This window comes from Chlamydotis macqueenii, chromosome 3 (assembly GCF_036417535.1).
Source record: "Chlamydotis macqueenii isolate bChlMac1 chromosome 3, bChlMac1.mat, whole genome shotgun sequence".
NCBI classification, from domain to species: Eukaryota; Metazoa; Chordata; class Aves; order Otidiformes; family Otididae; genus Chlamydotis; species Chlamydotis macqueenii.
Window position 1 is genome coordinate 51,180,782 of NC_141558.1, and position 14,396 is coordinate 51,195,177.

The 14,396-nt window shown below is 40.9% G+C and overlaps 1 protein-coding gene across 1 annotated transcript in view; it reads right to left on the minus strand.

Annotated features, from left to right (window-relative positions):
- LAMA4 (laminin subunit alpha 4) overlaps positions 1 to 14,396 on the minus strand; it is a 104,603-nt gene that overhangs the window by 57,356 nt on the left and 32,851 nt on the right. The window contains exons 4-6 of the mRNA XM_086744055.1: positions 10,945 to 11,025; positions 5,842 to 6,056; positions 1,265 to 1,360 (exon numbers count right to left, since the gene is read on the minus strand). Of these exons, the coding sequence (XP_086600181.1) occupies positions 1,265 to 1,360; positions 5,842 to 6,056; positions 10,945 to 11,025 (392 nt within the window). The remainder of the gene's footprint in view (positions 1 to 1,264; positions 1,361 to 5,841; positions 6,057 to 10,944; positions 11,026 to 14,396) is intronic.

Sequence of the window (14,396 nt, forward strand, 5' to 3'; positions counted from 1 at the left end):
TTGTGACAGTTAACAGCAAATATCTTAAATTCATATTATAGTGCTCTTGCCCCATAGTGTTCCTTCTCTGTGTCATTGATGGATCCCGATGGATACCCATTTTTCTTTCACTTTCATCCTCCCACTTTCAAGGTCCCACAGTACAGTAATGACGCTTCCAGATAAGCAGCACCAGATGGGACTGCTCTGAGAGGCTGCCACAGTGACTCCGTAATCAGTAAGGAGAGAGAAAGGAGGCATTTCCTGGCTATTCCCTAGAGGCTCTGTATGTTTGTGGCCTGAAGAACAGATGAGGGTCAAAAAAACAACTTCATTTTGTCAGAACCCAAAACTCTGTATTTAAAATTTGGTGGTATGAGAAGCAAGGATGTCCTGCAGAAGAGCTCTTGGCTTCCTATTTGACAGTTATAACATGTTTGGAATATGCTTGCGCAGAACTATGTCCTTGTCCCTGCTGAATGCTTGCAATACCACCTTGTTTTTAGTGACATTGGTGCCATCAATAAATGCAAGAGACTTAGGTGATAGTGAAACACAGATTCCTACAGAAACTTTTGCTTGGTATTACATTTTCTCTATTCTTGATGGCAGCAGCTCCCAAATATTTTCCTTCTGGATGTACTTCCAGGCACATGATCCCTTTTCTTGGGAGTCAGTTTAGGAACCCATGTGTGGTCTGCAGTACATAATCTGCATTATACCACAGGCATAATTATACTAACATTTTTAAAAATATCAGTGATTACCAATAGTTACAACATAGTGCTTCTAGAAACTCCCCAAGCTTCCTATCATTAGAATAGAGGAGTTGATAGTGGAAAAGCAACTAGCTGATGGAGATACGTCAAATTGTCAGCAGCAACACTTTATATTAGGTGTGCAACTAGAAAAACAGAAAATATATGCAAGATGGCACAGATAAAGTTGTGTGGCAGTTTTTAGGGACAGAATATTATTTTGCAGGCACTGTGTCTCAAAGTCTGTAGAAGTGGCTTAGGTGATACTTCCCTATTGCTCCACAGTTTGTACCTAAACATTCAGTATGTATCACAGAGTTGGATGAATGCATGTACTCAGTCAAGCAAGTCAGAACTTGTTTAAATCCTCAGCAGGACATTGTGCATATTCACATGTTTAAGTGCCCTGTGGGACCGAGGTCAGAGTGCTGACCCCACTGGAGAACCAAGCTCTTAAGTTAGTATTTGTAAGCATCTAAGTACAAGAGTGATATTAATTGCCGGTGTTCTCATGATAAACTTCTTACTGATGGTTGGGCAGTCTGTGCCAGTAGAAACTTCAGGACTATCTGTGAGGCATTCTCCAGTCTGGCTGTCACACATTCTTCCTCCACAGTTACATTCTGGGGGAAAAAGAAGGATTGTTGAAAGAAGAATCTTCAAAATGTACAACCCACCTTTCCTCTCTGGACTAGTGAAATGGTTGTATGTAGGATTGTGCATGGATAGTCAAATCCCAGTCAAAGGCTTCTTGGACTAATTTTTCCTTCAGTATGTAGAAAAAGGTGTTCTTTGCACTGCAGTTGAATTGAAACAGATAAAATATGAGAAGGGAAACAGAACCAGGAAGCCTGTGCTGAAGTGACATGTTCAAAGCTTCCCAGCTGGTCACAAGCAGAGGCAACAAGGCCAGAGTTGCCCAGCTGGGCCATTGTACATCACCATCTAGAGAGAGATGGGCTAAGGAAAGCAGTGTAACTAAAGTTAATAATTAGTTACAAATCTCTCCACAGACCTGTGGAATTTATCAACGCTGTGTCAGGCTACCACTAAATAAGCTTTCCAGCTGTCAGTGATTGATAATTCCATCATCAGCTTGAGCATATCAGAAAGTAAATATGTCCTAGCACTTACAATGAAGAATAAATGAGGTTTTATATTTTTTAAACTTCAGTAAGCTACATATTTATTGCCAGCACAAGTGGCAGTATAAATTTTAATCTAAAGTGTCTCTTTCAAGGCTTAATTGGCCTTTTAAAAGACATTATTTTAAAGATTAAAATATTCTTGGAACACTTTGATAGAATAACAAAAACTCAAGCAAAACATAAGAACAGGAGTGACTTATCTGGAATTAATTTTGCTTTTGTGATTCATGGTTGCAGCAGAATCTTATATAACAAAATTGTTTACTACCATTTTATTGCAGCCCATTCATTGCTCTGTATGAATCACCCTTGTATTTACATTCCACACTGCACATTTGAGGAATTATGAACGAAAATGTGTTAATACAGCTTCAAAGTCAACATGATGCACTAACATTGGAATAATTCTGTGCAACTTAACCAGAGTTAGTGGAACTATTCAGTTTTGTAAGAACAGAATTTGGTTATGAATTTTGTGGGGCAATTGTCTTTTGACCTCACCACAATCTGTATGAACTGAGTGTCTCCCAGCTGTTGGATCTACAATTGTTAATTTGTACTTTCTTTTGTTAAGAAATTAAATAAAAGTCTTGGTTGAAAGCAGAGATTTCTCTTTACCTACATTATAGGATCTAGGCTATCCCCAAAACAGGTGGCAAAATTTCAGTTAGAAGATTAAAATTTGGATGAGATTGGTGCTCAAGAAAATCTAATGGTGTCTTCTTATTTAAATGGATAACTCATAATTTGCTACAAAAATCCTTATAATAAATTAATTTCCAAAGCAGTCCTGAAGAATTTTGATCTACTTGTTTATGGGTTACCACATTTTTAGTAGGGAATTAAGACTTTCAATGATACCGTGGCTTGCTGCTGGAGAAAGCTTCTAAATTTATGTTTATTTCTGAGAGGCATTTGTGGAAAGCTGTGAAGTGTGGCTAAAGGACATATGATTAAAAAAATTATTGAAAAGAAACTGAAAACTACTATTCACAGCTACAGAGATTTTGTCTTTTGCTCAAAAGAAAAACAGATGATCTGAGCTGCATAAAGCATTTTGATCATTCAGTTCTCTTGCATTTTTTATTCTATCTACTCTTTGAGGTGCTCTGTGGAAACCATGTACACAGACTCTCTTGTTTCTTACACTAGTTTCTTTTCTGTACTTTTGTATTTTAAAAAAAGCATTTGCATTATTTCATAATCAATATTTTTCTAAATAAGAGTTCCTAATTGCTCCAAAATGCCAAACAAAATATAAGTTGGCCTTGTAAACGACTCAAATAGTTTGGATATCGTGGATGTATTACATGGTGCAGGCAACCTATGCAGTGCTGTCAAGTACAGCACATTGTGACGTTTAGCAGAAATGAAGGTGAAATGACAAGTGTGTAATTCTCTGAAACATAATACTTCAAAATCAGGATTTACTAGAGTCAACAAGATTAAACTCACTCCTAAATAGAGAAGAGCTGTACCTCTCACAACATATTCAAGTGCCTAGGCACTTTTTATTTTTAGCAAAGATCAAACACTAAAAGGAAATCTGCTAACAAAGAGAATTACCAAGCTGATTTATAGTCTGCATGAAAAACCTGCGAAGAGAAGTCCTCTGCACCATGAAATCCCACTTAAACTGTACCTCAGAAATGTAAATAATACTGAGGCATTCTGCCTCTAATTCCTGCAACTCCTTAAGGGTCCAAACCTAAGCTATACTGAAGTGATGAAAGTGTGACTTAACTTCAGTTTAGAAACTCTATGTTCAGAGATGTCTTCCAAAATTATGTCTTGCATAATCTGCTTAGACACTTGGAATGCCCTGTAATCCTCAGATTTCTGGCAAAGCTACTCCTAGCCATTTGAAGCTCTGCTTTTGCACATGGCCAGGGCACAATTGCTGTGGTTTGCTGAGTTAAAGTGCTGGGTGCATTTCTCCTGCCTCAGAGCATTCAGGAGCCACAAACTAGATGCTGTCATTCTTTATGGAAGAACTGCTGTTAGATCATTTCTGGTAAACTGAATTAGGCAGTGAAGGGCGTAAACAAGGTTTGCTTTTGCAACCTCAAAATCATAGAGATACTGAATTTCAGGCACGTCTAGGGTGCCCAGATCCAAGCAGGAGGTGAGTTTTGGGGCATGCTATTCCCTACAGCTCCTGTCTTTTTGCGTGGCTTGGATACCTGGGATTGGCTTTTGGGAATACTGTGTGTGGGCATCATCTCTCCCCATTCAGCATAAATGTATTTTAAGCACGTGACTTAGCAATGTGAATTAGATCCCGGAGATGGATGTTCAACTTCTAGCTGTTACCGTAACAAAACAGAAGGGACCGCTGGTGGCATCTGTCCTGGTTCTGGCTAGCATGGAGTTAACATTCACCTGAGCTGGGAGGAGAACTGGACCTTGGTGGCCCCTATGGCTGGGGCACCCAGCTGGGATAGTTTACGAATTAGCCAACAGCTGGGGTACATTTATTGAAATTAGCCAAAAGGCTCTTCCATCCCATGTGCCATCATGCTCAGTATATACGTGAGGATGGTGCTAAGGGGAAGCTTGCTACTACCTGGGAGGAAGCTGAGCATTGGGATTTGCTGTGAGCTATTGTACTGTATTTGTCTTCCATCTCTGTTTTTTTTTTTTCCTTCTGTTATCTCTCTTAAATTTATTTTTTGTCTTATCTTAATCCACAAGTTTTGCTGCCTTTTGTTTACCAATTCTCCTCTCTGTCCCACTGGAGGATGGAAGGGGAGTGAGTGAAAGCGTGTGTAGCTTGGTCCTGAGTAGGCCTAAACAGCATCATATGCGGTCTCCTACAAATGAAGGCACAAAGGGCACTTGAGAACAGAGCATCCTCACAGCCTCCATTCTGCAGATCTCAAGACAAACCTTAGCACTTCATAGTAAGCTAGTAAAAAGCAAAGTCCATGTGTACAGTGAGTTGCAAGAAGGATGTAGATTGACCAAGACATTGCTAAGGCCCCACGGCTTGTAGCCCTGTACCTGGAGACCTAGGAGCACTTAAGAGGTCCGAGTTAGGTGTGTGGTTTGGCTGTGTATTACCTTCAAGTCAGCTGAGTGATCTATCTACCCCATTTGCATTCTGGTCCTTGAGGGAAGGACCCTGTTAAAGGGTTTGGGAGGGACTCCCAAGGTCCTTGCTCTGAGCGCCTGTATTTCACCTGTGGGTATTTCTCGGTGCTTTGAAAGAGGATGTAATCTCTGCTCCAAGAGCCAAAGCAAGGACAAAAGGCATGAGCCCAAAGTCCTATTTGGATCCAACTGCATATAAATTAGGAGAATAATTATGTTAGAGGACATAAAGCTCTGTGATCCCTCTGTGTAGGTATGTTTTGGTAAGATCCTCTGAGTAGCCCTTTACCAGACCCTGGATGGACAGTCATCTCTGGTGTAGAAATACAGTAACTGGCAAGATTACACAGATACGTGGGAAATGCAGAATACATTATCAGTATGAAAACTAGCAGAAAATGAGAGGGAATTGGGTCAGGAGAGGAAGCACAATGCTGTTCCTATAAAAACTGCTTTCAAATCTTTAAGTGCCATCAGTTTGAGCAGCATGCTGGGCAGCATGTGTGGAGTGAACAAACACAAAGGTGAAGTCTCCGCCCAGGGAAAGCATAGAGACCCTCATTTAAAACAAGATGCAGGACACAACAGCGCCTGCATTCAACCTGCCCAGACGTTTGAGATGTTGGAGTCTGGAGTCTGAGACTTCCTCATGGGCAATGGAAAGAGGGCTAGTGCCTGGGATAATTCAACTGAACAGGCATCCAATTTGTCCCACCAGGTAGGTGGCCAGGAGCACCCCCTGCCTCCTAAGGCCACAAGTGTCTGATGACTGATTCAGGCATCTCAGATCTCTAGGAGAGCACCCGTAGACCATATTGTGCTGTGTTTTGCTCGACTCTGCTATTCTAAACTATAGACAATACCTGTACAGTTTTTAGCAAATATGGCATCCCCATAGTAACCCGGAGCACATCGTTCGCACTTGAACCCGGTGGTATTGCGCAGGCAATTGCGGCACTGGCCAGTCACTTCATCACAGTCTTCAAAAATCAGGTTTGGGTCTGAGTTGCCACTGCAGTCGCATTTTTTACAAGTGCTTCCAATTAGCAAAGGGTTCCCATAGTAACCAGGGGCACACCTGAAAGGAAGAGCAAGCCCAGGGATGATAAGCATTGACATTCCCATCTGTGGCATCATTTTTAATCTGACCTTATTTATGTCATGAAGAATTGATGACAGTCTGCAGCTACTAATGGACAGAAGGCAAATTAGGGGCTGTATTCCTGCAGAGGCTGTTTTGTGGTCTAATCTCAATCTGTACAGTTAAGTATTCTTCCCTTCTTGAACACTCCTGGTATCTCAATCACACCAGTCTGTGTTATTTTTTGTGTGTGTCGTTAGCAGTAAAATGATTTGTTCCTCATTGTTTCAAAGCTATGACAGAATGACCTTGGCAGAGAGGTAGTTCTAGTGTTTGTTTTGGTCCCTTTCAGCTTTGGATCTCACCAGCTATATTGTGTTATATAGGAAACTGGGGTAAGAGACTGCATTTCATGACGCTGAAACTCAGAGGAAGTTCAGACCTTATTTTCATTATAGTGCATTTAACAAAGTATTGACTGGAAATGGTTTATATAAATAACTCTGTAGTGCAGCATTGAGATGGTTTCTGTTTTTTGCAAAACTGAACGGGCACTGAAACAGCCTCCATTTTTCAAATTTGTTCAGTGTTGGCCTGCTGGCTGAGGGCAAAAGGCGGAGAGCAGCCACCAACCCAGGAGGGGAGGATTCCTCTGTTTGCAAAGGGCGAGAGGGATGCGGGTAACCAGCTCTCCAGGGGATGCTCAAAATGGGCCCAAATTGCTTTTCATGTCTTGTCACATTTGGGAAGCATTTCTGTGGAAAACTTATGACATCTTAAAATGGAAGAGATGTTGAAACTGTAGTGGTTTTTCAAAGTCTAGACAAACCAGCGATACCTGTGTGACAAGCGACCCTAAGCTAATACAAGAGGTAATAGATTTGGTGTCATCATATGGAAAGAAAGGAGAGGATTTCAGTTAAAGGAGTTTCTGCAGGAGTCACTGCAGGTTGGCAGGAGGGTCCATGCCTGGGGCACAGAGATCAAGGACTCGTGCCCCCAAACTGGGACTGAGAATTACTGTGGGGAGGGGGATAACTGGCTGATGCAGCAGTTGTTTACTGAAGAAACTGGAGGTTTGAATAGTTGCTGCAGTGATTTACGTAAGGAGTAGTTATTGTATTTCATCCTGTTTTATTACCCTGTTGTCCTTGTCTTTTCTCCCTGTTTTAAGATCCTGTTTGTTCTGCTGTTTGTGGGTGAGGCCGTTGAGCTCTCAGGCAGCTTAGTTTAATTTTCCCAGGTTTCTGGCTGGGGACCTGAGCAGAGTCTGTTGTCTCCTAAAATCAGAACATAGTCAAATCCAAGTTTTGCTATGTCTGAACGATGAAAATACAGGAGATCTGATAAGAGCTTCCAGTTTTGATCTGTTCCTACATTTGCTGATTTTTTTTTAAAAATAAAGTAATTTCCTCATCGCTGCTTTGTTCGTGTTCCAGTCCTGAACCCCCACAGTAAAAACACATAAAATTTTAAGCATCTTAATAGAAAACACTTGGCTGCCTCAAATACTTCTTTTGCTAATGACAAAGACTCTGTTTGTCTCTTTGAGCACTGCCAGAATCTTTGGTGCAGATCTTATCACTTGGGTGACCCAGATGTAGAGAATAAGAGTGTGACCTGGAGTTCTGTGCACCGCTCAAAGAACTGTGAATGCGACATGGAGCATAATGAGTGCGATTTAGCTGATTTTGGTGGAGTGACTCCCCATTTCCATGAGAGTTAGAGCACATAGTGATGGCTAATGCTACTATTTAGTAATGCCACAAGTCTTGCTATAATTTTCTAATATTTCAGCCAATCTGAGATTGTAGTATTTTCCCAAATTTCAAACTTTTGGGTTTTTTTTTTTTATGAAATTTGAACAAGAAAAAAAACCACTCTGGGTTTAAAAAAAAAAATCCTTTATTCTGAGCTCCCAAAATCTTGCAGACTTTCTTTTTAATGTTTTGTAGTTAGATATTTTCCAAGTGGTTGACTGTCTAATGTGGCCACCAAGTCACAGAAGTCACTGAGCAGTGCTGGGGCGGGACCAGCATTTTGTTCACAGCTATCCAGCTCTGGCTTTCAGTCAGCATCTACTGAAGACTGCATACTGTTCCCATCAGGCCCACATCTGCCCTCTCATCAGGGCGGGTGATTTTTTTTTCCCCTTTTCTGAAATATACCATTCAGTTCACTTGCCGGAAATGTAGTGGATAGTTCCTCACATCCTCACAGATATATTTTTTAAGTGTGGCTTTTTATGACCATCTGACTCACTTTTATTAGCTATATCTTTTCATCTGGAGTAGCTGTCTAAAACAAATAGAAAATTTTAGAGCTAAAAGTAAAAATGTCACCTTCACTTTCCCTTTCTCTTTGCCACTCAGTGCATCTCATAGGGCTGGACTGTGCTTGGCCTCTTTTGAACTGTTGGTAGCACATGAGAAGAGCAGATGCTGCTGGATGAAAACATACTACTCCATCTCTGCACTTTATGGTCTGAAAAAATAGAAGCCTATGGAAATGTCTTTTCCTCCATTGTATCAACAAATGGCTCTTTGTTGCTCGCCAAGAATGTTTTCTCTCCTGTAACAAAGCTGCCAAGTTATCTTTGTTTTATTTTACAGCCATGTTTGCCTCCTGTAATTACTAGTGAGTAGGAAATTAACTTCCTGTTACCTGGCAGTGCCAAAAGAACCTTTATCCTCTATTCACTTTGGACACTAAAGTATCATTTCTTCAGTTATCTTTTTTTTTAACATTTGGGGATTAACAAAACCAGGATTTCATCCACTACTGCCTTAATGCCTTATTGCTGGAGTCCAGGAGCAAAATGATTCATTCCTAAGTTTCAAATTGGGAAGCTGGTTTTCCCAGTTCCTAGGAAAGGTCTCTGTGATTTCACAACACCATTTGCTGGCAAACATAAACTGGGTAGGCTTGTGCCAAGCCCCTGGAGCAGCACAAGAAAACCTCCTACACTAATGCCAGAGGAAATGAAGCAGTTTGCTTCCCAGTGTGCTGCTCTGGAGATCCCACGGGCTGCCTATGGAGAGGTGTCCTGCAGCTCGCTGCCCTGTGGCACCCATCAGCAACTGCTGCAGAGAGCTGGGAGGGAGGGCGGTGAGCAGGACATAGCTTTCCTCTCTGTGGGGACACAAGCTATTTGCACTGCAAGGAATGACAGGGGTAATGCCTTCTCTCCTTCAGGATCCCCCAGCCCTCCTGCCGGCATGTCGACTGCACAATAGCTGCCAGTGGGACTAAGGAGTGGTAGCAGTGCCCAGCAGCAGTGTATGTGAGGCAGGGACTTGCTCTTTAGCAAGTGGACAGGGACAAGCAATACATTTCTCATTAGTCTTCAAAATGCTTTTTGTCATTTCTGACACAAATGGGAGTAGGACCAGGAGCCTGCTAGGAGGAAAGTCCCATTTGCCACCGTTTGCCACTTACCCCAGCAGTTAGTCAAGGACTTAACACTGTGACCAGGACAGGCTGATTTTTTTTTTCTGAGGCTTTTTCTAACCCATCTATGCAGCTTTGCCTTCCTTGAGACAGATGCACTGTGTCAGGCTGGATAGCGGCTGTTAGAAAACAAAGCTGATGCTATTTTCTGCTGTTACCGTGCATCTGCTACTCATTTCATAGGATTTGAATTGCTTATAGTCAAGGCTGACATTTTAATAACCATTAGGAAACCTCATTGACCTTTTAATTGTCTGCATTATCCTTTGTGTATAAATCTGACATTTCAGAAGAACAAAAGAATATAGCCATAGGCCTGGAAACAAGGGTGGGTTTTTTTTTATTTTTGTGCCATCTGTCTAAAGGGCTTTCACTATTACTGTCACCGTGTTAGTGATGCAGAGGTAATGTGCTGATGTGTTTGCATCATCTGTAAGAGCAAAATCCTTCACTCTTTTTATCATCTTACCTTTTTCATATTGATTTCTTTTTGCATCTTAAGCATCCCCTTTCTCCCTTCTCTGATAGTTATGTTAAGTTTAACTTGAATTCAAGACTTGCCCATTAATGACAATGGACTGAAGCCTTAAATACTTCAGGAACTTCAAACAAAAACAAAATGAAGTGTCCAGGAAGCCAGTGTCCAAGCCACCCTATACCCCTCAGTCTTTGTGTTAGAGCTGTTTCAATTTGTTAGCTACTCGAGGAGAATTTCTGAATTATAATCAGGCCTCTGAAATTCATTGAAACATCATCCATGTTTATTCAAGGCCAGTAAAATGGCCCTTTATGACACAGGAGAGTAAGGTATATTTCTGCTGTATAACTCCATTTATTTGTGTACTTTCTTATTTAGAAGATATTTACTGGAAATTGTTTATAGGCATAAAGGAAAGTTGAAAAGCAACACTGGCCTATGGTTGTTTGCTTGACTTTATTGAATTACATCTTTAAAGTACACTTAAAATTTGACTAAAAAAGCTGCATCTGCTCATTAAGAATTTGACTAGATAATGCATTTTCTCTTTTGCTTTTGAAAAATTTATTTGATAGAAGCCGACTATATGTTTTAGAGTGATGAATTGCAGGAGGCATCTATATGATGGTTATTTTTCACTTCAGCTGCTGTTTCTGATTTGTATTTTGTATTTTGATTCACAACTTGTATTCCATTTAGGAAGATCACCACATGAAGGTACACAAAGTGCAAGAACTTGATTAAAATAGATCAGATGTACATGTCTGTCTTACCCTGACATGTCTCCACAGGAAGTTCTTACGGTTTTTAGTAGGAACTGAATGAGATCCTTTAACAGACATGATTCAACCTGGTGAAAACAGATGCACAAGATTTCTTCCCTATATGGGAAGATTCCCTCAAAGACTTCTGGTCTTCAGTATTGTTGACCAGTAAGTCATTCCATTAGTTTCTTACCTTTCACAGTTGGGTCCTGCATAGTTTTCCTTACAGACACAGCGCACGCTTCCACCTTTTCTGTAACATGAGACTGCAAAGCTGGAATTTCATTAGAACGAAGAGTTAGAATAGCAGGCAATGGCAAACACTTAGGAGTATTTCGTTATTATATTACGGACATTTGCTGTCAGTGTGAGCTCTACTTATTGCTGAGTAGATATTCTTAAGCTCTGTATGTTATTCACATTATACCCTTTTTAAAGTCTTTTTTAAATTAGCATAGAAAGCACTAATTAGTGTATAGCACTATGGAGCTATATAAATACAGACACATATAAGTTCCTGTCTTGCAGTGTAGATCAGACACACCTGCAGGTTTTGATATACACATTTTAGATAAAGGACTTAGGATAAGTGTGTGTCATGTGAACCTAATTGCTTCCTGTCTTTTTTTTTTTCTAAGAGGTGGAATATTGGTTATGAAAGACAACATGGTGAGCACTTCTGGAATGGGTGCAGAAGTTTCCTATGCAAAGCCTACAGTTTCCTCAAATCCAGTCTGGAAGTACTGAGTGGTGAAAACTGAACTCAGTGATCTTCATTTACAGAAACCAAGGCTGTTCTTCCATCTCTCTGAGTCATGGCGTCTCTTCTGAGACTAGCGTGCCAAGTAGTGGTAATGATTGCTGTAACAGCTTAGGCTGTAATTTTCAGTGCTGTGATTCTAAATCATAGATTCCTTTGCTTTCTTATGTTGTCAGGATTTAACAAATGTACAACTAAATACGAGACCCAAGCAGCAGAAGGAGATAGATGTGGAAAGTGCAAATTGTACACACTTCAAACAGTGATGGACATGGCTTAAATATATTTGCAGGAAAAAGACATACAGTCCTAAAGATATTTCCAGTTAGTTTGCAATACGTGTGAGTAAATTCCTGCCGGCACTGGAGTGCAGCCAGGGCAGCAGTTGCCAGCTGCAGGCCCATAGTTGCTAAAACGCAGGTCCTGAGTCGTACAATGCTGGGCAGCTGTGGCCAGGTTGGATCCCTTTTGCACAGAAAAACTAAAGACTCGAGGTAATGGGAAAGACTATGATCCACGCACTGCTTGTTCCAAGAACAAGCAGCATTGAAAGGTAACAAGAATTCCTGCATAATTTCAGTTCCCACCAGCATTTCTCAGCTGGTGGGACAACCAGGGTCGAATAAATCTGTGTCTGGATCTGTGCTGTCTCAAAGTATTTCATATAACCAGAGAGAACATAAAATTAGATTCTTCTCATAGAATTCACAAATGAACTTCAGTAAAGCTTTTTTTTTTGAGAACATATAGAGAAAATCATAACAGTTTGGCAGCCTTCCTCTTCTTTTACAGAGGCTAATTCCTTCATGTAGTTGAAAAAAACACATTGTGAATTTAAGTTATGGAATAAGACTAAAGCCTTCCTGAGGTTTTGTATTTTTTGTGATCTTTTAGGGAAAAATAGTTCATAAAATTCCCTCAGGTTTGAAAAGAAGTAACATCTGCTGGACTGTGAAGCAATCTCCCTCCTCCTTTTTTTTTTTTTTTTTTTTTTATTCCAAAGAAATGACATTACATGTCATGTGTAATGTCCAAAAGTTATTTCAAAAGTTCCCAGGATAGCAGATACGAAGACAGTCTGGCCAGAAAAATCTAGAGACACATAGATGAATCCCAAGAAAAAAAAAATATGTATCTGATGAGTCTGTCAGTTTACAAATTTGGTCACTTTGTCTAGCTATTATGAATTTGCTGGCTATTTCCAAAGTAAAACAGAGTACAAAAGAACACCCTTTGGCTGTCCTTTATTTAAGGCTTTTAATGCTTCTCTGCTTTCTGTTAGTTACTGTTTTGCCTTAGTATAAATGGAGTAGGATTAATGGAGGCATTTTTTTTTTTTTTTTCAAATGGAAGAATGGTTGTTCTTTGAATTTAGTTATGCAAGGCTGAATGTTGCTCAATCATTATTATTTGCCTGTTCCAGCCCCAGCTGAAGGCTATTGCTGTGGTCAGACCTCTCTAATGCAAGAAGCTGAACAGGCAATTTCTACGTGTTATTTAAATAGGGGTATGAGGAAAATTGGGATTGCATATTCCTTTAACTATTGCCTTCAGGACTTTTCCAAGGGAAAACTGAAAAATTAAAGTGGTATTTTACTGAGATAGTTTTAAAGGGGGGACATATCATAGAATATTGAATATTCTGAGATGGAAGGCACCCATGAAGATCATCAAGTTCAACTCCCATATTGCTGCTACTGCTGAAGCATCTGCATTCAGGCTCCTTGAAACTTTTGTTCTCCCTTCCTGATCTCATGCTGCCATCCTTTTAGGTTCAGGACTTTCTTATCTCTACTGGTCTGGAATAGGAGATGTGTGTGTCCCTAGCAGAAGGGCTAAGGAACAGGTTGAAGTAGGGAACTCTCCTTGGCCTCTGTGCCCATCTGCCATAGCACTGGCATAGATAGTCTGTAGCTTGGGTCCCTGCTGGTCTCACCTCACTGACTTCTCCTGGACTGGCCGGCCAACTGGCTCCCTGCTGTCAGGGGACACGGCTGCAGAGCCCGGTGGTCTGTAGGACTGGGCAGGTGGCTGGGTGAATGCAGATCCAGCCATGCTCTGTCAAATCTCACTCTAGACAGACTAGACCTTGCTTGTCTGAGCATGCTTAGTAGAAACTGGGTCTTGTGTGGTAGTGGCTCAGGCATGTGCAGCCCAGGTTGTGATTGAGCGAGCTGCTTCTTATACCAAAGTGTGCCTAACAGGTTAAAAAAAAATCACGTTCCTTTGCTAAGGAAAAAACACTGCTTCTGAGTGTTGTATTTCTACTATTTCTGGCATTACAGCCGCTACTGAAACTGAAGGAAGCGGTCTGCTTCATCTGTGAGCTCACTCACTCCTAAGCCTTTTTGTATGTGAGCAAAGCTAGGTGGTTCTTCTGCCTCTGGAGGATTTTTTCTCTAATCCAGGCAAAGCTGCAGTTTTTCAACAATAGCTGTTCTCTACCCGACAGCCCTCCTCACATGTCTGCAGTTTGCTGTGAAAGCCAAGAAGTGATCTGCGGGAGTTTGGCTGGAGCAATTTTGCTCCATTGCCATTTTGAGCCTGTGCCACTGAGCAGCTGAGCAAAATGCAGCTCAGCCCACCTTAAGGCTGTATGAGTAATTCTGTAGCAACCACAAACAAATACAGTGAGGAAATTCCTCTTTGCTGAGAAGCCCTGCTGAAAGTGGAATGGGAAACACCACAAGTGGAGTAGGTATCTCGCTAAAAAATAGCTTTAACCCATTGGCATGTATTTACTAGCATCTCCTCTGTGCACTATACTGGGATTTGCATAGATGCCTCTCTCTCAGAGCACTGACCTCAAGCAAGAAGCAGCTGATAATTTCATTCATCTGCATTACTAATGTACCAGTAAGAGTTTCTAATAGCTGGTCATGGTT